This window comes from Catharus ustulatus, chromosome 1 (assembly GCF_009819885.2).
Source record: "Catharus ustulatus isolate bCatUst1 chromosome 1, bCatUst1.pri.v2, whole genome shotgun sequence".
Taxonomy (NCBI): Eukaryota; Metazoa; Chordata; class Aves; order Passeriformes; family Turdidae; genus Catharus; species Catharus ustulatus.
Window position 1 is genome coordinate 109079675 of NC_046221.1, and position 21372 is coordinate 109101046.

At 38.6% G+C, this 21372-nt stretch overlaps 2 protein-coding genes across 4 annotated transcripts in view; one reads left to right on the forward strand and one right to left on the reverse strand.

The window, feature by feature from the left end:
* The window catches only part of LAMA1 (laminin subunit alpha 1), a 103692-nt gene extending 89738 nt beyond the window's left edge, over nt 1–13954 (forward strand). Inside the window, exons 51-63 of the mRNA XM_033077008.1 lie at nt 390–531; nt 1665–1779; nt 1957–2127; nt 2571–2722; nt 3205–3390; nt 3856–4018; nt 5136–5248; nt 6289–6478; nt 8414–8572; nt 9667–9820; nt 10416–10549; nt 11615–11837; nt 13228–13954. Coding sequence (XP_032932899.1) covers nt 390–531; nt 1665–1779; nt 1957–2127; nt 2571–2722; nt 3205–3390; nt 3856–4018; nt 5136–5248; nt 6289–6478; nt 8414–8572; nt 9667–9820; nt 10416–10549; nt 11615–11837; nt 13228–13388 — 2063 coding nt within the window. The 3' untranslated portion in view covers nt 13389–13954. The remainder of the gene's footprint in view (nt 1–389; nt 532–1664; nt 1780–1956; nt 2128–2570; nt 2723–3204; nt 3391–3855; nt 4019–5135; nt 5249–6288; nt 6479–8413; nt 8573–9666; nt 9821–10415; nt 10550–11614; nt 11838–13227) is intronic.
* Nucleotides 13955–14991: 1037 nt separating this feature from the next.
* Nucleotides 14992–21372, reverse strand: part of ARHGAP28 (Rho GTPase activating protein 28) — a 75930-nt gene continuing 69549 nt past the window's right edge. For all 3 annotated transcript variants that reach the window (XM_033081351.1, XM_033081343.1, XM_033081361.1), the window contains exons 14-15: nt 20699–20763; nt 14992–18860 (exon numbers count right to left, since the gene is read on the reverse strand). In XM_033081351.1, the coding sequence (XP_032937242.1) occupies nt 18769–18860; nt 20699–20763 (157 nt within the window). In that variant the 3' untranslated portion in view covers nt 14992–18768. The remainder of the gene's footprint in view (nt 18861–20698; nt 20764–21372) is intronic.

The window sequence follows — 21372 nt, forward strand, 5'->3', positions numbered from 1 at the left end:
CTGCATACCAATAATCTTTAAAGATTCAGATTTTTGTCTGAGCCTGTAGATGAGGGATCATGTTTTCTCTTCTGCATTTTAAATTACTTAGTACAACTGTTCTGTGGGGGCCTGTTTGGCAATAACGCATATGTGCTAATAGCTATAACATATTCTCATATGTACCTATTTTCCTGTAGACTTCTCCAGATTTGGTTTTGACAGAGAGGAATGAATAAGATTAACAGAATAGCTGGAAGTACAATAAATTGCTCATTGCAAAAATAAGAAGATTGTCCATACATGTTCAAGTCAATGAATACATTTTCCTTTATTACGGACAAGATTGCCAGAAGGGAAGAATGTGTATTCATGTCCTTCTCCAGATCTTTGCTCTCTTTTCTTTGCAGGAATTTTGGCAGTAATGGATGCTTATAACCTTAATTATAAAGAAACCAAGCAAGGAGAATCTCCTGGAGTTGCCTCAGACCTGAACCGCTCTGATAAGGACCCAATCTTCATTGGTGGGCTACCAAGATCAAGGGCTCTGAGGTAAAGTGTCTCACTTTTGCACCTTTGCTAAGAATCTTGTAAGGTGAAGGAAGAACTTTTACACACTCTTATCTCCTCTGAAATTAAAGAAAAAAGTGAATTCTGGAGTTTAGTTTATGACCATGTATACCACATCTGTCCTTTGACTTCAAACTCTGATATGGTGCTTTTCACTGGTAGCCCTGATGCTGCAGTTCAGATCAGAATTAATTTTGTTTTATTCCTCCAAGGGTGATTTCCACCACAGTAGCTGCCACAGCAGACCCCCCTGCTCTTTGGGGCAAGCAATCAGCACTGCTGTCTGCAATGATGCTCCTTTGATCCCTACCTGTGCGAGCCTTGCGTTTTCCAGATGGCATTTATGGGCAAACTGTGCTTAAGGATAAAAGTTGTACTACGGAATTCCTGTAATTCAGTAACTTGGAGCAGAGGAAAAACAACTGTGAGCAGATCAACAGAAAACATTGCAAACACATATTTTATAGCCTGTCTCTAGTTTATGGGGGTTTTTTGTATTGCACGTCTGTACTGAAGTTGCAGTCACATTTCTTCCACTGGCTTCACTGTGAAAGGATAAATATGGCAGGAGAAAATCTAATTAAACTTCCTGTATGCTCTTGACAATAAGGTAAATTCTAGTACATTATTGGTCTCTGCACAGTCATTACAGACTGCAGATTTGTTGATCTTAGCTGGCATACCAGCCTGTAAGGGATTATGACAGGTTAGCCTTAGATTTCTCAGCCTTAAACTAGGAATCAAATTAGGCATCTTCCGGACTTGAAAAGTGAAAATAAATGCTGCATAGTAGACAGCTGCTCTTACCCTTTTACACAATCCATTTTCTTTCAGCTGAAGATTCACCTTAAAGTTTTGAGAAATTACCTGACCTGGCAACACAGCATTACACATTTGCATGCTTTAATTTGGGCACAACATTATCTTGACTCTTTTTAAGACCAGATTTAGTATCTGAGCGTAAAACTTAGACTACATCTCTTTTCACTTACACCAGATAAACTGCATTCTTTAAAACAGATCTCTTTCTTTTCTTATTGAAGAGAAATTAACCTTTTCTCCCAGGACATTCCAAGTACTACTCCTTGGAAAGAAAGCCTTGTTTTGTGTTTCAGGAAAGGTCTTAATAGTAGAGTGTATGTGGGATGCATCAAGAATCTTGAAATATCTCGTTCCACCTTTGACTTGCTTAGAAATTCATATGGAGTAAGAAAAGGCTGTGTATTGGAGGTACGAGACTTTAAAGTTTTATGATCTTTATTTTAATGGAATAGTGGTGTTTACTGTGAGTTGAAACAGATTTATCTTTAAAAATTCTAAAATAATCTAATCTATATTTGATTTTTTTCCTTACCTGACATTATGTAGGGATAAATTCAGTAATTATTTCTGTTCTTCAAAAATTAGCCTATTCACAGTGTGAGCATCATGAACAATGGATATATTGAGCTGGTACCTAAGTCCTTAAGCCCAGAGTCAGAATTAATGGCAACTTTTGCTACAAAGAACAGCAGTGGCATCATCCTTGCTGGACTCAGTAGGGGACTGGAAAAGCGACAACGAAGACAAGCACATTTGGCAAGTACTGAAAACAAAGAAGTTTTGGGGATTATTTTTGCCATTTTTATTTTGTAAAATCAAATCAAGTTGCTATATATATTGTGTGTCTGTTGTACAGTTGGAGCCTCTAAAATCCAAATAGAAAATCTTACTATTTCCTGCTCTAAGAGAAGGAGTAGCGTGTGTGTGTGTGTATTAAAAAAAACCAAAACAAACAACTCTTGCACTTTACCTAGAGTTATTTTGACCAGAGAAACATCCAGCATTTGTGTTTGCTGTTAGAAGGCTTTGCACTCTGAGAGGTACCAATACAATTGCTACTAGACTTTGTGTTTCATTAAAAAGTTTGCAACAAGGTTGGAGGTAAATTTTTTTTTCTTATGTATGTTCTGTTTAAACACTAAATGAGTGCCTGAAAATTGAGCTACAGTTAAAAATTAATCCTCTGATTGAATCTACAGCCATTCTTTTCCATCATGCTGATTGATGGTCATCTTGTAGTGCATGTTAATGCTGGAGATAGAGCAAGTACTAGGAAAGTAGTTCTTCAGTCTGCTAATGGAACATACAGTGATGGACAAGAACACTCTGTCATCCTAATTCGGAATAAGAGGTACATATGACTGCAAAGAGTACTACCTGTTTAATTATTATATGCTGTTGTCAGTTCACTGCACTCTCTGAGGAATTGCCTTTGCTAGCTTATTAGGTGGGATAATCAGGGCTGTGTTTTTCTGCTGTCAATGCAGATGTTCTGATTTACATGGTAATTTTATACAGCCACTGATAGAGGTGTAGCTGAAAGCTCTCAGAATCTCTAGAACAGCTTGGGGCACTTGAGTACAAGCATACTAAATAGTAATAGAAAAAAAGATACACAGCTATCAAAATAATTCAGAAAGATATTTAACAAAACTTTACATTTTAAAAATTGTCAAAAAAGGGCTTCCACCTTTAAGACATTGAAAGGATTATCAAAGTAATGGAATCTTTATTTATTAGAAGAGCACATTTTTGAGGCCGATAGGAATGTTTTCATCTGAAAATGACTCTCTAAGACCTTGCTGAATGTTTTCCCTACTTTATCTTTTTCAGGATCATAACTGTACAGGTGGATGAAAGCAAACCTGCAGAATTGAGGCTTGGTTCAGCAGCAGAAAATAGCCCAATTAATATTTCCAACTTCTATGCTGGTGGCATTCCAGCAGGAGAGGGCATCTTAGGGATAAAATTGGCTGGCTCCTTTCATGGCTGTATCAGCAACCTTATTTTTAACAAGGAGTAAGTCAGAAGGGTAACTGCCTTGTTTTGGAAAACCATGTATAGTAATTGTTAAATTTAGTTTGTGATCTCTTCCATGACACTTCCATTTGCTTGGTTTTTAACATAAGATATGCATGATACTCATGATCTGACTATTAGACAGAAAATGGATATTACTAGCTCTATTTCTAAATAGTATTAAAAATGTCTTCAATGTTTATGGAGATGCTGGACAAAGCACAGCTTTCTCTACTATAATTTCATCTGCAGTGACACACAGAATGGTTTTCCAAAAATATTATAGATTCATATTGTTCTGTGGACGGATTATTTGCCACTTCTCAATCTGTTTGTCAAAGATGCCACTTCTTTTCTTTCCTTTTCTCCTGATACTACTGAAAGACCTTGAAAAATACTCTCCTTCTGCTTCGGAAATAAGCAGAAATTAACCTCTTAAAAATGTGTTGTTTATTTTAAATGTAGGCTTTTATATTTCACCACTTCCATGAAGTATGAACATGTGGATATGGACAGCTGCTTTCTGTCAGAGAAGCCTAAAACAGCTGTTGTGCCATCAGACATTGTGATTCAGCCTGAACTTCAGGCTCTACCACTTCCCCTGAGACCTCTCACAGACACAAAAAAAGTGTGTATTGCAGCAAAGCTCTGTTGCCACCTCTTTTGTCCTTTCTTTGTGGAGAATTATCCAACTATAGACCTCATGCATTTGCTTCCTCTGCAGTATGGAATGGTTCAATGGATATTGATTTGAAATTTGTGTTTCCTAGAGAAAAACTGATACTAACCTTTGTAGCAGCCTGTTGGCCATTTGGAATGGAAATGTAGCTAGGTTTATCACTCTTCAGGCAGCAGCAGCAGCAACAACAAGAAAAAGTGGAATGATAATCTCCCAACAGAAGGACTTGACTGTAACTATTACCTTGGTGTATTCCTGCCAACAGGACTCTGTGCCCAAATTTGCAGTAGCTGTGCAGTTCTGCATTCGCATTTTCCTGGTCACACACATACAGTCTCTGCTCTGTGTCAGAGAGGAGGCACAAATCACTTGAGAGACACAGTGTCTGAATGCAGCTTGCCTGGCACCTGTTTCCTCTCACACAGTCCTGTTCCCAAGAGAGAAGGCACATTACTTCTCTCCTCCTGCAGCTGCACATCTTTATAATGAAGGGTTTCCAAAGCATTCTGAAACCACTTTCCTGTGGCAACAGAAAACAAGATTTTTTACATTTGATTTTATAAAAGAGCAAGATTTCATGCATACAATTGCAACTAAAAAAAGAAACAAATTGTCCTTTTTAGGGCTAAAGTAGAGCATTGGTTTATACTCTGTTACTTAGCTCTTCATACTCCAAATCATAAGAAAAATGTGTGTCCTCATAAAATGGGAAAATATTTCTACCAAACCTATAATATTTTCCCACTGAAATTTTACTTCTAGCATTAGTTTTCAAAAGGGCTATCAATTAAGACAAAAAGTGAATTAAGTATGTCTCAAACTGCAAACATTTCTCAGTAGAAAAGGCCAGTGCTGTCTATGAGAAATAGCTTAATCATTAGAATTAGTTCTTTTTGAGCCTGGAGATAGGTTGGAATTTAGTTAATTGATGTTTTGCTGTATATTTTGTTGTTATCTTGTGGCTCAGTTTTGTTTCCTACAAAGCTCTATGCAGCCACATTGTCATTCAGCAGTTGCTGGGCAGCACCTGACACCATCCTACTCAATAAAGACCTTTCATTAACAGGTAGTTTGTGCAAAAGATGAGCTGCCTGATCGTGTTCAAGGTGCCCATCAGTTTGGACTTGCCAAAGGCAGCCACTTGACCCTGCTCTTCAATCAGTCTGTTGTCAGGAAGAAGTGAGTATATCCTGAATTACACATGCACACAGTGTTATTTTGTATTGAGCTGCAAGAAGTGCAGCGATGGTTTTCATGATTGATCACTGCATTGCCAGCTTTGAACATGGCCCTCACTTCAGGTTTCTGTGAGCTCCTCATGGAATAAAGTATCCCAGGTTAATGATCATGAATTTAGTAATTCATGGTCAGAGTTCTGCATTTTTTTCCTCTCAGACTTGAGTCTCACTGTACCCTCTGTAAATACTTTAATTTCTTTTTTGCACATACAGAGCTCACATCCAGTCCCTATTCCTTTGTCTGGTGCAGATGACATCTCACCCTCTCCCCTCTATTTTCTGCAAGTGCACTTTCTGTGTTTGAAGGTGCACTTGAAGGACACAAGGCTGCTGAGAAGAAACATTTTGTTAAGACCTTATGTATGAACCTTTCTGCCTCTTTTACTTGAGAGGCTCCCAACAAAGTCCCCATCACTTGTATTTGCTTCTTTCAACTTAGGAAGTCCCTGCAGGCATTGAGAAAAGAGTGGTTTTTCCTTCTAGCCCTTCTGTTACAGCTACTGAGCAAAGGACATTGCAGAGGATTGATGCCATGTACTCTGAACCTGGTGTCCACATAATAAATGGTTCATTAATCTCCTCTACCTTTTAAGCCTCCCTCTGTTCTCAGTCTGCCCATAATATCCCAGCAAGCCTGGCTAATAGTAATGGATGCCATAGTTATCCTGGAATGGGTTCCTTTCTTGGGGCAATAAGCAAACCTGCAGTCACAAACAACTGAGCCTGTCCCTCTTAGAGTTCATCTTGCTCTTTGACAAGCATTTTTTCCACTTCTGACAGGTACAGCACTGATTTTCATTATGAAATACATTTTAAGTCATGCTTTCTTAGAATCAACACAAATTCTACTTTTCTGGCCTTTGTAATAATAAATCTCCTTTCATAACAGTAGATTGGTTCAGGCTGTTCTCTGTGTCCAGAAAAGCTTTTCATCACTGCAGAAGAAATACCTTTCAGTAACACTGAATTTTTATTGTCTAGACTTTCCGTCCAGCTGAATCTCAGAACCTTTGCCTCCAGTGGCCTGATTTACTACATGGCTCACCAAAACCAGGTTGATTATGCAGCCCTACAGCTTTATGGGGGACAGCTCCATTTCTCATTTGATTTAGGCAAAGGAAAAGCAGTAGCTCTTCACCCTGCTGTTGTCAGTGATGGAAAATGGCATACGGTAGGTGGTCGCCAATCCTGTGCTCCATTTTCTCTTCCCTGGTGGTACTGGTATGGATTTTGCTTGCCTTCTCTATATACTTTGTGTTGTAACAGCAAACTGGTTCTAACCCAGTAATGAAGTCATTCAGAAAACTTTTATTAGATAATTATTTCCTTTAAAAATTGTCATTAATTGTACATCAAATCCATCTTCCAGCTACTGTCAAGTATCTCAAACTATTTAGGAATTAAATCATTCACCAAATGTATAGTGATGGTTGTCTTCAATAGAGAAGGACCGAACAGAGAGGTGTAAAAAATCTGACCTTCTTGACAGAGAGCTTTCAATGCATTATGTCACCAAAGGCCTGCACTTCAGCATCTGACAGGGTGACAGAGATTTGTGGGTGCACTGTTTCCCTTTTCTCCCATTTACCGCTTACTACCTGAGCACATCACAGCAGCCAGTGACAACAGGGGAGCACTCTTTCCTTTCCTTGGTTAAGGCAACATGAGAAAGGGGGACATTTGAAATGCATGGAGGACTTGTCATAAGCAGAGTCGAGGAGAAATTATGTCTACAGCTTGGAGGTGTCACATAGCACTCAGGGCCTTCTGCACAAAAATTGCATCAGTCTCTATTGGCCCAGCTCCTCCAAGCAGCCCACCTGCTACTGGCTCTGGCTTTCTGTGTGAGAAGTGACTGTGATGTATGCAGGAGTTTTAGAAGTAACTCTGAGGATATCACTTTTCCTGAAGGCAGGTGAGGATGACAATATTCATCCTGCTAAGCTTCCCCTCCTCACTTAACCATATGTGAAGCCTTCACTCTAGGAAGTGACTTCTGTGGGACAAAGTGATTGATGACACAAAGCTGCCAGCTTTCCTAGGTGCCTTGGGAATCAGCAGAGATCTTTTTGCTTTTCATAAATAATCAGCAGAAGAAAAAACAGCAAAAAATAACATGAAGAAAGGAAATGTGAACTTCTGTCAGAGATATCACAGTTAAGCTCTGCTGCCTACCCTGAAGGGAGGAATGCTCCAGGACTTACAGCTGCCTGTTTAAAGTTACACATACTCACATTAAACTCCTACTGACATTATCCACATTTTAAGAGCTGAACAGATTCTACACAGGAGCTGACCTATCTTTACTACCCAGGACATAAGGCAGGAGCTTTAGCCTTCTTCAGAGATTAAAGCTGTCACACCTCCCAGCTAGGGGTGATCATTGCTGTGGCTCTGCAATCAGTGCATTGCTACTGAAAGAGGCACCACTTCTTTTCATTCTCTACTCTGCTCATACAACCCTGCTTTACCCCTTTATACCCTTACCAGCCCAAATGTTAATGAAATTTCATTTTGAACCTAGTCATGATTCTGAGAGGGGCTAAAAGTAAATAGAAAAGAATAAATGGCTAGCTGACTTCCCTTAGCCTCATGTGAGTAATTGTTTTAGGGTAAGGCAGGCATGAGGGCATAAGTGACAAGATGGACAGAACTGGAAATCTTTTTGCTCATAGTGAACGTAGCACTGCCTATCATAAAATGACAGCATAGGAATGTGCACTTCAGAGAGCTGAGATGGCTCAGCTGTTGGGTTGCACAGAAATTGCAGGAGGCCAGCACAGAACGTCTTTCTCCAAACTCAGTGACGTACCCATATCCTAAGGCAATAAACTGGTGATTTAAAGAAATAATAAAACACTGAAAACCTTAGGCAGGACAGTATGAAATCACTGTGAGCCCTTGGGAAGACAAGAAAACTGTTCAACTGCTCAGTTGCATTCAGAAATGGTCACAGCCTCAGGAAGAATTTCAATAGGGTGCCTCAGAACAGAATGTCAAAGCAATTGATCCACTAAAATTTGTCTTGCTTATTTCAATGGCAAATGATGACTAGGTAACAAATTCAGCTTACTCATTGATGTTTTCATGCTTCCCTTTTTTCCAGGTAAAGACAGAATACATTAAAAGAAAAGGTACAATCATTGTGGACGGACAAGAATTGGTAGCAGTCAATGCTCTGGGAGATGGTAGCACCTTGGACGTGGAAGGGAAGCTCTATGTGGGAGGACTCCCTTTAGACTATGTGCCAAAGAATCTTGGGAATGTAAGAAGGTTTGGGGTGGGGGGTGCTTCTGGCATTTTGCAAGACTAAAATGAGCATATTCCAGCAAAGTCATCAAATTCAGCATCCTGTCTCTGACAGGCTAGAAATAAGTACTTAGGGAAAGAAGCAACAAGGAAAGTAATGACCCTTTACTAGATCAATCTTTCTAGCTTTCTATGGCTTAATGACTCCAGCTACAGCTTATATCTTTGTGTGTTAGTAATAGCCCTTAACAGAACTTTTTTTCATTCTGTTTCTCTGTTAAAAATGGATAAAGAATATAATTTTCTGTCTTTCACAGTAAAAGGTAAAAACATGATCCACAATCTCAGACGTTTTGGTACCTTAGTCCTATTGCATTCAAATTAGATCCCTTAAATACCTCTGAAAGACTGAGTTTACTGTCTTTAGATTAAAACATATTTTTAATACATGCTTTTAGAGGGTGGGTTTTTGTCACCTTCCTCCTTGTGCAACCCTTTCTATCAACGAGGATTATGGTGATGACGATAATGTTTCTCATAGAATTGTAGAATGTCCTGAATTTGGAAGGGATCCTCAAGGATCATTAAAGTCCAACTCCTGGCCCTGCACAGGACACTCCAAGAATCACACTATGTGCCTGAGAGCACTGTCCAAATGCTTCTTGAACTCTGTCAGGCTGGTGCTGTGAGCACTTCCCTGGGGAGCTGTTCCAGTGTCCAGACACCCCCTGGAGTGATTCAGATAAACCTTTCTGATGAAGAGAGCTTGCAAAATGTCCTGCAAAAATCTTGATTACTCATTAATTTGCTGAAGCGTGTTTGGAATGTTTTTACTGTCGGGCGTATCCCTTCTCACAGTCAAACAAATACTATTCTTTCTGTATTATAGGCAGTGTATGCTCTGTTTCTAAACTGTTTGATTTTGACTCTAAGACATTATGTACCTTACATAATTATATGTAATAATAGAAATTTAATTGTGTAAATATTTTAGATTCTACTGTGTTTTGTTCAGATAATATTTTATCTACAATGAAATCAGGTGAATCCCTAAGAGAGCATCACAGCAATTTATACTAAACATTGCCTCTTATGTTTCCATATGCTTAGGTTACTCACAGTATTCCTGCCTGCATTGGTAGCATGACAATTAATGGCAAACAACTGGACAATGAGAGTCCTGTCTCTATCTTTGCTGTGAATAAATGCTATGAAATAGTACAGGAAGGTACTTTCTTTGATGGAAGTGGCTTTGCTGCTCTTGGTAAGTGTCATTAAATGAAAACAGTGCCTTACTGAATTAATGTTAATGAAAACATACTCCTTTTAGGTCTTACTGGGACTGTGTATAATTAACTGACTCCTCACACAGTGAGTGCATGCCCTGCATATGGATTTCTAACTGAATCCCTTTACTCCATTCATCCAAAAGTAGTAATTTCTGAAAAGGGCTATCTTGCACAAATAAAAGAGATAATGATTTTTATACTGGGAAAAAAAAATTAGCTACATCTTTCTTTAGCTAAGAATACCCATGTTCATGATGTTAAAGAATATGAAGACAAAAGACTTGGGAAGTAACATGAAGGATTACATTTGTGCTCTTTACTGTTTCTTACAAATGAGATAGAATGGATTAAATCTGAATAAATTAAAAAAAACCTTATTTGGGAATTTATCTTTTACAGTAAAATATGGGAATTATGACTTTGGAAGACTTACTTTCCAGAGGTTCTGCAAGGTCTTGTGCCAGTAACATAATTAACAATTTTTTGTAGACCTTTTAATGGTAAAGGATATATTTAACTTTGTACCGTGGGTTGCAAGTCTTCTGCTAGAAGCTTCTAACTTCCTTTCAGTCAGAGAAGGCTACAAAGTGCGGTCTGATGTGAACATCACCTTGGAGTTCCGTACAACGGCGGTGCACGGGGTTCTTCTCGGGGTCAGCAGCGCCAAGGTTGATGCCATTGGACTGGAAATTGTACATGGCAAGGTAGGCTCCCCTGTGCAGGCACACTGATTTCACAAGGCTTGTTTCAAAATGGGAGGCTAAAGCTCTTGGAATGCATGAAATACGCACCAGTGAAGTGTGATGGAGGCAACTTTCCACAGCATGAATATGGGACACACTTCGTCTCAAGGTTTCTCATTGCCATCATGATAGAATGTGCGATTAGCAGAAGTCACTGGAACTTTTTGGATTTTTAATTAGTGTAATTTATGTTAGTGTACAGCCATCTGACCTCCTGTACTACATACCTTGTATGTTAGACCAAATATATATCTTTTTTATTGCTTAATACTTTTTCTGCCATAAAGCTGTCCTTGTCCTTGAGAAAAATATTGCATATACAATGCACACTGTTTTGTAACCTCTTCTTCAATATTCATGAGCACTTAACTCATTCTTTACTTCTACTGGCCATTATGCTCCATAAACCTTTTAACAATCAATGTATATAGTTCTCCAGTCATCTCTTGCATAAAAAATATGCACTTGATTGCTCTTAAGTATTTGTTTTTGCAGAAATAGCTCATTTTTTATTCAAAGCTTCCTACTTGGAGATAGTGTTAAATATCACTGTTTCTGTGGGACATACTTTCCCAGTTAATACTTACATATTAATCCTCCCCACAGAGCTAAGGAAATGTCTGCTGCTTTGAAAAATAAATACGTGAAAAAAATCAATACATTTATTGGCAGCGACAAGTACTTTCAGGCCATTCTTCTTTCTCTTCAGTTATATACAGTGAATCTTCTTTCAGATCTGAACTCGCAGGTTCTGTGGAAAACGTCTTGATTTGTATTTGTAAGAAACATTGAAATCCCTAGTGAAGTGTATCAATGGACCATTGCATAGGTAGATCTAAGTGTTTTAAATTTTAGAAAACAGGTTACTAAGGATCTACTCTATCCATCAAAGTAAATATTAACCATGCATTTTGCCAAATATTTCAAACGGAAATTTCTGCACCAGTATGATTGTGCTTTTATCTAGGCAGATTAGTTCATGTATTCTCACTTTATATCTTCATTGGCATCTGGCTGTTTGCACAGGTTTTATTCCATGTCAACAATGGAGCTGGCAGAATAACTGTTACATACGAACCAAGAGGCACAAATAGCTTGTGTGATGGGAAATGGCACAAGCTTCAAGCAAACAAAAGCAAACATAGCATTTCGCTGATAATTGATGGGAATTTGGTTCACATTGATAATCCCTACATCCAGTCAACATCTGCAGATACGAACAATCCCATTTATGTTGGAGGTTATCCTGGTAGGTACAATAATATTTCCCTTCCCTTCTGTACCTCCTGTACTCATTCTCACAAGAGTGACTCTTAACCCATGCTCCCTTTTGGTTTGCCATGGAAATTGTGATTGTGTACAGCTCAGCTGTTGCTTCATATTCTGCTAGTTTCTATTTTAACTTCAAAAACACCCATACAGAGTGACTTCCTCCTCTACTTTTCCCTCTCATCTTCCATTGTCCCCTGGCAAGAACTACAGTAATTTCACAATTATAAGCTGCACCATTTTGACTAAAATTTTGGTCCAAACCCAAAGTGCAGCTTATAATCAGGTGCGGTTTATATATGGACAAAGGACAACAAGTTGCTGTTTTAGTTTGGAGGACAGGTGTCTGCTGAGAAAGGCAGGAACTTCTCTTTGAAATGGAGAATGTAAGCCCCCTCCCTCCAAATTATTATAATTTTAAAATCAAGGGGCTTTCAGGCAAAAATATGGGATTTAGGAATAACAGTTCTTTTCTAGGGAAATCAAAATAGAAATACAGTACTACAAAGAAACAAACTCCAAACCTGACAAAGTCAGAGTACAACCTGACACCCCGTCAGGCAGGGTGTTGGTAGCAGTCCCATTAAATGGTGGCTGCATCCTCCTGCAGTGACAGATGTGATTCAGTTGGAGCAGTGCTCCTGTACAAGGTGCAGTTTCCCTCTGGAGGTCCAGTGGTGATGTGGAGAAATCCAGTTTTCCTCTGGAGTCCAGTGGAGAAAGGGCTCCCTTAGTGTCCCAAAACCTCTGTTTTTATCTTGGTAAGAAATGTTGGGCTCTTCCCCCTGACTGGAGCAACTTCCAATGGGATGAAGTAATTTCATCAGTCACACAGTGGGACTCAATGGGCCATTAGCAGAAAATGACTCGCTGGAGGAAGGATGGGTTGTGAAAAGATAAAGAACAATGCCCTGCCTGGTTTCAATGGATGGCCCATTAGCAGAATATCTGCCGTTGAGATAAGGATCACTGCCTCCACCCTCAACAGATGGTGATAGAATAGATACCTTTTATCACACTCTGTATTGAAACGTGCTGCTTATAATCAGGTGCGGCTTATGTATGGACAAAGAACGAAAAGTTGCTGGCACTCGGAAGTGCAGCTTATACTCAGTGCGGCTTATAATCGTGAAATTACTGTACTTCTCCAAACTCTGCCAAGTTAGTGCTGTCCGTGGCTTATGCTTGAAAAGAGCAGTGACTGTCCATGTTGGGATGTCACACTTCATCCAAACATGAATAGAACTTGATGCTCCTCAGGTGTTGGGTTTACCTCTCATTTCAGAGGGGGAGAATTTTAATAACCTGGATCTTTGTATTTTTTCAGTTTGGTAGAAATAGATTACACATATTTCATGTTTGTTTTTCAGCTGATGTCAAGCAAAACTGCCTCACAAGCAAGAGCTCATTCCGTGGCTGTTTGAGGAACCTTGTTTTGACCAAGGGCCAGCATACAGAATTGTTTGACTTTAGCAGAGCTTTTGACCTGCGTGGAGTGTTTCCTCATTCCTGCCCTGGGGCTGAGCACTGAACTGTAGCAAAGCCTGTCTGGATTGAGAGAGGGATTGTTTTTCTTTTTGTTGATCTGTTATTTTGCATTCTCATTTTGTAATGAAAAGAAGAACTGACAAGAACCTGCATCTATTTGATTTTTCTGGTTGTTTTCCAACTCAGGTCATTTATATTTTTTAATCAGAAGCTCTATGTCTGCATTTTAACTAAATGGTTTTAAACAACAAATACCTCTACAAAAATTTTAATGGCATTAATTGGGTATTTTTATTTTGGGAATTTTTATTAATCAGTGTTTACAGTATGTTTTCTTTTGATTACTTGACAGTATTTCATTTTATTGTGTGTTGGTGGTTTTGTAAGAAGGTAATAATTTTGGACCATATAATAAAACTACAATAAACTGCATTATTTCATGTAGTTCAGTTGTCTGTGTATTTTAGTTAGAAGAAAAAAAGCTGGAAGGCTGAGAAGTTACAAGTATGCCCACTACAGGGAGGTTGGAACTAGATAATCTTTAAGGCTTCTTCCAAGCCAGGCCATTATATGACTGTGATTATATGAAATGTAAGTGGACATAGTCCAGCAGAGGGAGCAGGAGACTGAATAAAGGCATAATTTTGAAGGTCTCAGATTCAGAGTTTAATTAATAGAATTTTCTTAGTTACACTTCATAGGGTAGCTCCAGTTCCTTTTCCTTCTGCCTTGCTATCCAGTGCTTCTGACACTCATTATAGATACATTGGATAGACAGATTATATTCCTGTTTATGCTCTCATGGAATCAGCTTCAGGACAAGCAGCACCTCTATGGCACAGAGATGCCTGTGAAGTGATGTGTTGCTGAAAAAACAGTTTGGATCTTATTTGGGAATAACTATGTATTTTGGCAATGCAAACTAATGCATCATTCTTTGGATAACTCTTTCTTGTGGACAATGGAAGCAGTTTTGAGGCCAGCCTTCAGTTGTACCTTTGTCTTTTCTTACCATGCTTGCCTCTGTTTCTAAAATGAGTCTTTCAGTAGCTGTTCTTAAGCCATATTTGGGAGATATATGCCCAGTCTCAGTCAAGTAAGGACATCCATTCATCAATTGGCCAGATCATTGAACAGTGACAAATGTGTCCCCTACTTTAATATGCATCTATAATAAACATAGTTCTTTGCAAGTTACTTGCATCTCCTTTTTTTTCTCTTTGAACTAGCAGTATTTTTGTTTGGTACCTCCAATTTTATTTGCTTTTACTATGCATTTGTACAATTTATTCTAAAGTTAGTTTTTCTCTATGTATTTTTGTACTACTTTAAAAACTACTGGCTGAAATGAAACTCCAAAGCAGTTTGCCATTGCTTTCAATGAGGCAGGATTCCAAGCAGTGTGTTTTCTACATTGCAATGAGGTAGACCAAGGCAAGAGCTCCTGGAGCAAGGAGATCCTCCACTTCAGCAAGGGCGGCAGAACATGGTCCTCTCTACAGCTGTTCAGATGCTGTAACAACACAGTTGCTTTGAAAAAGGATACACCACTGCTTCTCTGCCCCCTGCTTCTATCCAAAATACACGTGGTTAGATTTGAAGAGCAGGGTTTGTTGTAATTTTTTTTATTTTTGACATGGATACAATACAGTGGACACACTCTGCTGTACAAACACACGTACATGTTGGCGTACTTCAACAAAACACATAACATAATGAGGATTGTAAGGGAAACGTACATACAAACACTTCACTTTGATTAGTGGCATTGTATTATTTTCCAGAGAAGACACACATTAATAGAAACCCATTGAAAAATAAAAATGAAACACCGTTTGTTTGTATTCATTGTCTATTAACCCCAACATCTGATCTTACAAGGTTCACATTGCAAGCATAATTTAGGCAACATGGTTTGTATAAAATTTCATCCATATCTCGAAGTAGGTATTTTACTAGATTTTTTTTTTGTAATTTCAAATCTTGCCTCATACAAAAAGAAATACTGTGTCAGTGTTAACATGAAATTGATAATAGATTAAATAGTAAACGTCTAAGCCAAAATATTTTTCCTGGAAAATGCAGAGTGAGGTAGTTAATATTATACATGGACACAGACACATTTGCACACACTCACACTTTCTCATGACATTCGCTGCATATACAGGTCAAAGGATTCCAGTCTGATTTGCAACACCTGCTTTTTACAATACTCTCTCTCTATATGTTGATATGCAAAATGCTGTCCTTGTAGAACCGTGGAGTATATAAATGCTTGAGGCATCTTTGGAATTTCAGTAAATTTCTCCCTGCTTGCTACCACTTTCTTAGTAATAGCTTTCCAGGTATGTTACTTTTTGTTAGGTGACAATCCTCTTGCAACTTAGTTTTGACTTCAGCTTCTGTTAGGAGGAACAAAATTCCTCATGCCACTAGCATCTTGAAATATAAGACCTAAAGTTGAAACATCATATTGCAAAATGTCATTGAGCTTGTTGCATTTGTCTGCCACATATTAAATCAAGTTAGTGTACCAAAACAATACAAAACAACTTAATGTGGAACAGTATTAACCACTACACATGGTTCATTAGGGCCATTTCTATCAAAAGAGAATTCTGACATTCTGTTTCACAGACAGGAGGTATTTGGCCATTCTATGTAGAATCTAGTTCATCTGCTAATATGCATGTCTTATAAAGTTATAGGCAGTTTCAGCATAGAACAAGAGCTCACAGGGTGGATTTTATTACATCATATTTGACTTTCCAAAGTTGAGAAGCAGTAAAAAAGGTCTTCCAAAACCCCCTCGTATTCTATACAGAATGCAGGGAGATCCATTTCAGAAATAACATTGATGAGGTCCAGGACATGCTGAGCAAGTTGCAGCATGACCACAGGGCTGCTCTGTCCTTTCCCTTGGACAGCCATTGGGAACACAGAGTGAAGTGAGTGGGCAAGATGGAGGAGGTCAATATATTTGTCTGAAAGTATTGTAGGAAGTTAGCTCATTTGCTATGACATTTCAAATTATTTTCTTAATGTTTGGGCTTTCTGTAGTCACAGAATTGCCTTTCAGTTGGCTATAGATAAAATGATGCTTAGCATTTATATGATTCTCTTTGTATTCGAAGCACTTTCCACATAAAAAGCCTTTGCTGAGTTTGTTCTTCCCAGATGGATGTTTATAACTCCTGATCTGCTCAGGAAATTGTTTGCCTACAGAATTTAACTCAACTAATTCTCATGTTGCCTTTATATGGAAAGTACTAGTCCTGCTTTGCAGCTGGCAGACAAGGGCAGCATAAGCAGAAAGGGTTGTCCTTTGCCACAGAGGGAACTAAAAGGTATTGGGAGCAAAGCACATGACAAAACGTTTATGCTTAGTCCTATAAACAAGCCACAGATCTACTATCTCTTGTACACTTAAAATAAATAGTTGTCAAAATAAGGAGTGTATTTTATAATACAACTGTCCTGTTTTTTTCCTTGTTGCAACTATGTCTCCTTTAGTGTTAAGAAGAAAAAGGAAAAACAAAAGAAAACAAAAAATCTAAACAAACAAACAAGAACGAAAAACAAAAAAACAACCCAAAAAAACCACCAAAACAACCAGAAAGTTAAAGATCTCACGGTTTTAAAGAAAATGGTTGTAATTTTTTATCATTTTTATCAAAAAGATAAGAAAGAAGACAGGATCTGCCCTCTGTAGTCATCATTGTTGCTGGTGAACTTACTAATTCAATGCTGATTTCTTTCACTGACCACTAACAATGAAAGTTAACTACCAGAGAACGATTGACACATTTTAGAGGCTGTGCTTCTGGTTCAGATCCTCATTGCACAGCTTCAGCAGAGCATCACAAGTTACAGGCTTTCTCTGCAGCACAGCAGACTTTATGTTCACCTGGAGGACTTGGTTCAGTGTGCTTTTAAATTGCTATGTAATAACAGAACTTGTGCCTGTTCTGCTTCCCTGTGTCCAGATCAGGAACAAAAATCATTGCTCAGGCTGGGGGTGGTTTTATTGTGCCACATCATCATCTAATGGTGGGGACATCGCAGGGCAGTTGAAGGCATTGGTTCTCACTTGTTACATATGACAAAGATGAAAAAAATACTTGCTCTCTTCCAGATTTGTGATTTCCCTACTAAACAAACCTCTTTTAGTTCAGCATAACCCAAAGTGAGATGACTGAGTGAAGAACATCACTTGCTCTTGAGACTAGCTCCAAACCAGACATCCTCTCTGACATTCCCAATGCAGTTGCTGCCCACTCTTCTCTTGTCAGCCTGTGTGTTTGCTTAGACTGCATGCCAGGTGCAATTTGCTATGTGTTTGTAAAACCTTCAGCACAACTGGGCCTAGATTGGCTATGGTTTTAAAGACCTAATGTGTAAATTATTAAACCCCTTTTCTCATTGGAAGCCATGTTTCTTCTCCATGCTGTATTATACAAGACCTGAACAAAGATCTCTCTTGTTGATGCAGCTGAAGAGTATAAAAATTGCTTACATATTAAAGCTAAAATAAACAAAATAAAAAGAATTAGGTTACAAATTATAAACTATAATGCTTAACAAAAAAGGTGTTGCCTGTAAGTGGCACCATTAACACATCTCATAGTCTGGCATTACACAGATTTAATTCTGAGAGTATCAAGTAAAAGGCAGAGCTAGGGGCATATACCCCTTCTCACCTAGCTTTTGTCTCCTGAAACTTGTGTGACAGGGGAAGGGAGGGGAGTGTGGATCGTGGCAGTACAACTGCACACAGCTGAGGAACCCAGACAGATGATTTTGGAAGACTGGTAGTGAGATATACGGTGGTATGTGCACTGAGCAGTACAGCTGTCTATAGTTCCTCCTCCTGCCTCCCTCCCCCAGTATCAGGTACTCATGAGGAGTGACTGAGAGACACAAGTATTGCAGTAACACAAACTGTATGGGTTTACTTTCAGGAGAAAGGTTTGGTTTTCACACAGCTGTCTTGGCACTGCTGCATGTTGAGCTCCCACCTTCAATGCCTGACAGACATCTTCCTTTCTCCAATGTCTCTGTCATCATCTGCGTTATGCTGTGGTCAGTAGTGTTTCATTCATCTGATGCCACTGCATTATTTCCAAAAAATGTTCTAACACCAGGTCAGGAAACGAACACCGTACCTTGGTCTGCCCTCCTCACCTCCGGGCCAACTGGCACAAGTGTAGTCCATATGAAAGCATAACTAATGTGGTATTTTTCTGATGGTTTGGAAGTTGGAATACCAAAGTACTATGTGCTGACCATCAGTTGGACAGTACAGTAGGAAGGAATGATGTCCTGTAGCTACCATTTTGTTTTGTCTCTGCAAGAGCTCTTTAAAATGACAGGCATCACTCTTGTCCATTTGGCTTTTGTCCAGTATACTGCTGCCTTCTGCTTCAGCTGGCTTTTGGTTTTATCACCCATTCTGCATGAGGATTTGCCCGGTAGACATCTAGCATGAACGCATCTGGATCCAAACAGTGCTGACCTGAAAAGGAAATTGTCAGCCATGAATCATAGGGTGTTCTAAGCACACAGGGACTGAGCTGTTTTAAAATGTCCTTGAAAGCTTCTCTGAGTAGCACACAGCAAGCCTGGTTGGTGTGTCCATCCAGCTAACATCTTGCCTGGGTACAGAGAGGGTCTTTGGTAAATTTGCCAGTGATTTTACTCTGTGACAGTCATGAATTCACTGTCCGTTCTAGGCAGTATGTCCTGCATTACACTGAGTAATGGACAAGACATTTAGTCAAACAATGAATATGGTCTCTTCAGAAGCATCAACAACACTGTTAGTGTAAGTGGTACAGCATGGGGGGCTTTATTTCTTTGGATTTACTTAGCTGGAATTATAGCTCTCTGACTTCTACTCTATTTTAAATGCTGAAAAAGTAGCTCTGTAAACAATGTGTTCCCATACAGTAGGACCTCGTGAAGAATTGCAGGACTCTAACAAGGTGTTTGGGAGTTGCCAATTTGAGGGTTAAAAAAAATAATAAAAAATCCTCTGCACTCCAGCTGCTTCATTAGCTGGTGATTGGGAAGTTGTGGCTGCCTTTGCCAGAATGAGGATTTCGTGCCTCTTAGTTGAGTAATAAGGCAATAAATTCTAGAGTTAAGTTGATTTGTGGGACTATATTGCATTTACATGGGGTAATGAAGTCATTTCACTAGTGAGGTTACTTTGCTGTGACACAAGATTATGGTAAAATTTTTGTACGGTTACTTATAAGGTCATTGGGGTCCTAATGATTTTATTCAAGTGAAAGCAATATAAATGAATTAATGCTTAATCAGTGGACTAAGGTACCCTGAAGGATCTAGGACTGTAAAAATGATTTTAAATGAAGATGCAAATTAAATGTCTGAATTTTTTGGAAGACCATTGTAGGAATATTTGGGATTGTTTCACAAGGCCTTTAGGATTTTTTTTTCTCTTTTACCATCAGTTGGTCATCTTGTTTGGACAGGCAAAACAAAACACTAATCTAATTTAGTTTTGTATTATCATCAGTAACAAATACAGATTCCTGATTGCTGCTGAAGTAAGTCTGTGATGTTTTGTAATAACTTTAGAGAAACTCTTTAGAGCTGAATCTAGAAGAAATAAGGAATAATCTAATCAGATAATTCACAACTGAATCCAACAGAGCATCAGGAATTTTGGTATGAACAGAGAAAGGAGAGAGCCAGGATTGTGTAATCTCAAATTAAAATATGTTTTTTGACCTTTAGGCCAGAAACTTGTGGAGCAAGCCACTGTTGTTATTATTATAAGAAGTGTCACTGCATGAAACAGAAGAAGACAAAAACCCTACTGTAAGGAATTTGCAATCTAAATAAAGCACACAGATTAGTGTGAGTATAGAACACCCACATCTGCAGGGGTTGAATTCACAGTTCTGTGGGTTTTTATTTGTCAGAGGTTAACATTTTCATACAATAAGACAGAAAAAGGTCTTGGAAAAAGGCTTGACAGCAAGGTGGAATGTGCTTGCAATAGAAGACTAAGGAGATCTTAACCATGGAAAAATTCTCAGCTACGGGAGTGAGAGAGGTAAGGAAAAGGTCAGCTGAATTTGGCAAGACTGTAAAAAGTGCTGCTGAGATCCAGCCACTGGGTGCATTCTCTCCTGTGGGGTGTCCCTCCTGGCACTCTGGAATTGGAAAAAATAATGACATTGATTCTAACAGCTTTAGGGTCAGGTTCCTTTTCTCCAGATGGACTGGAGGGTAGGAGAGAACCAGCTGTGCCAAAATAGTGCTACCCTGAGGTGTTTTAGGAGGTAAGGACATTCAGAATTAATTTTCAAAATTGAGACCTACCTATATTTCCTCCAATTTCATGTAAACTTTGGGTCTGGCCTCTCACGTTCTGTGATGATCCACGGCTAGGATGGAAAAAATCCTTTCAGTTTGTCTTTCTGTTACAACCACAGTCTTATCACCCATCATCTATGTTAAGCTAAAGCAAAGCTTTTTTTCCCCTGTGAACTTACGAAAACCAGCAACTTCTACCAAATGGACCACTGCAGAATAATGAATCTACTACAGAGGAAGATTATTGCATCACAGTCAATGAACCCTTCTATATATTTTTTTATATTATTTAGTCAAAGAACAGAATTATGTGGTAACATTGGAAGACTCTGCAGAAAAGACTTTTCAGACACAATTCGCCATTTCCCATAACTGCTAATAATTATTACTTTAGAGAAATAAAACCATTCTAGACTTATGGATAGATGTAAAACAATACCTTTGGGTTCTCTGTGTGGCAAGTCTATAAAACGTATATTTAATGTATGTTTTTAATAGTGGTCTACTAAAGGGAGAGCAGATTGATTCTGTATAGGAGCCAATTAAGTAAAATTAAAAGAGTAAGATAAGTGGTTAAAATTTCTTCGACCAACATAACCATAAATTAGCAATTTTAGTTTAGAAAAATGAGTTCTTGTAACACAATGAATCTTTGAAGAGGGAACAGTCTATTAATTTAT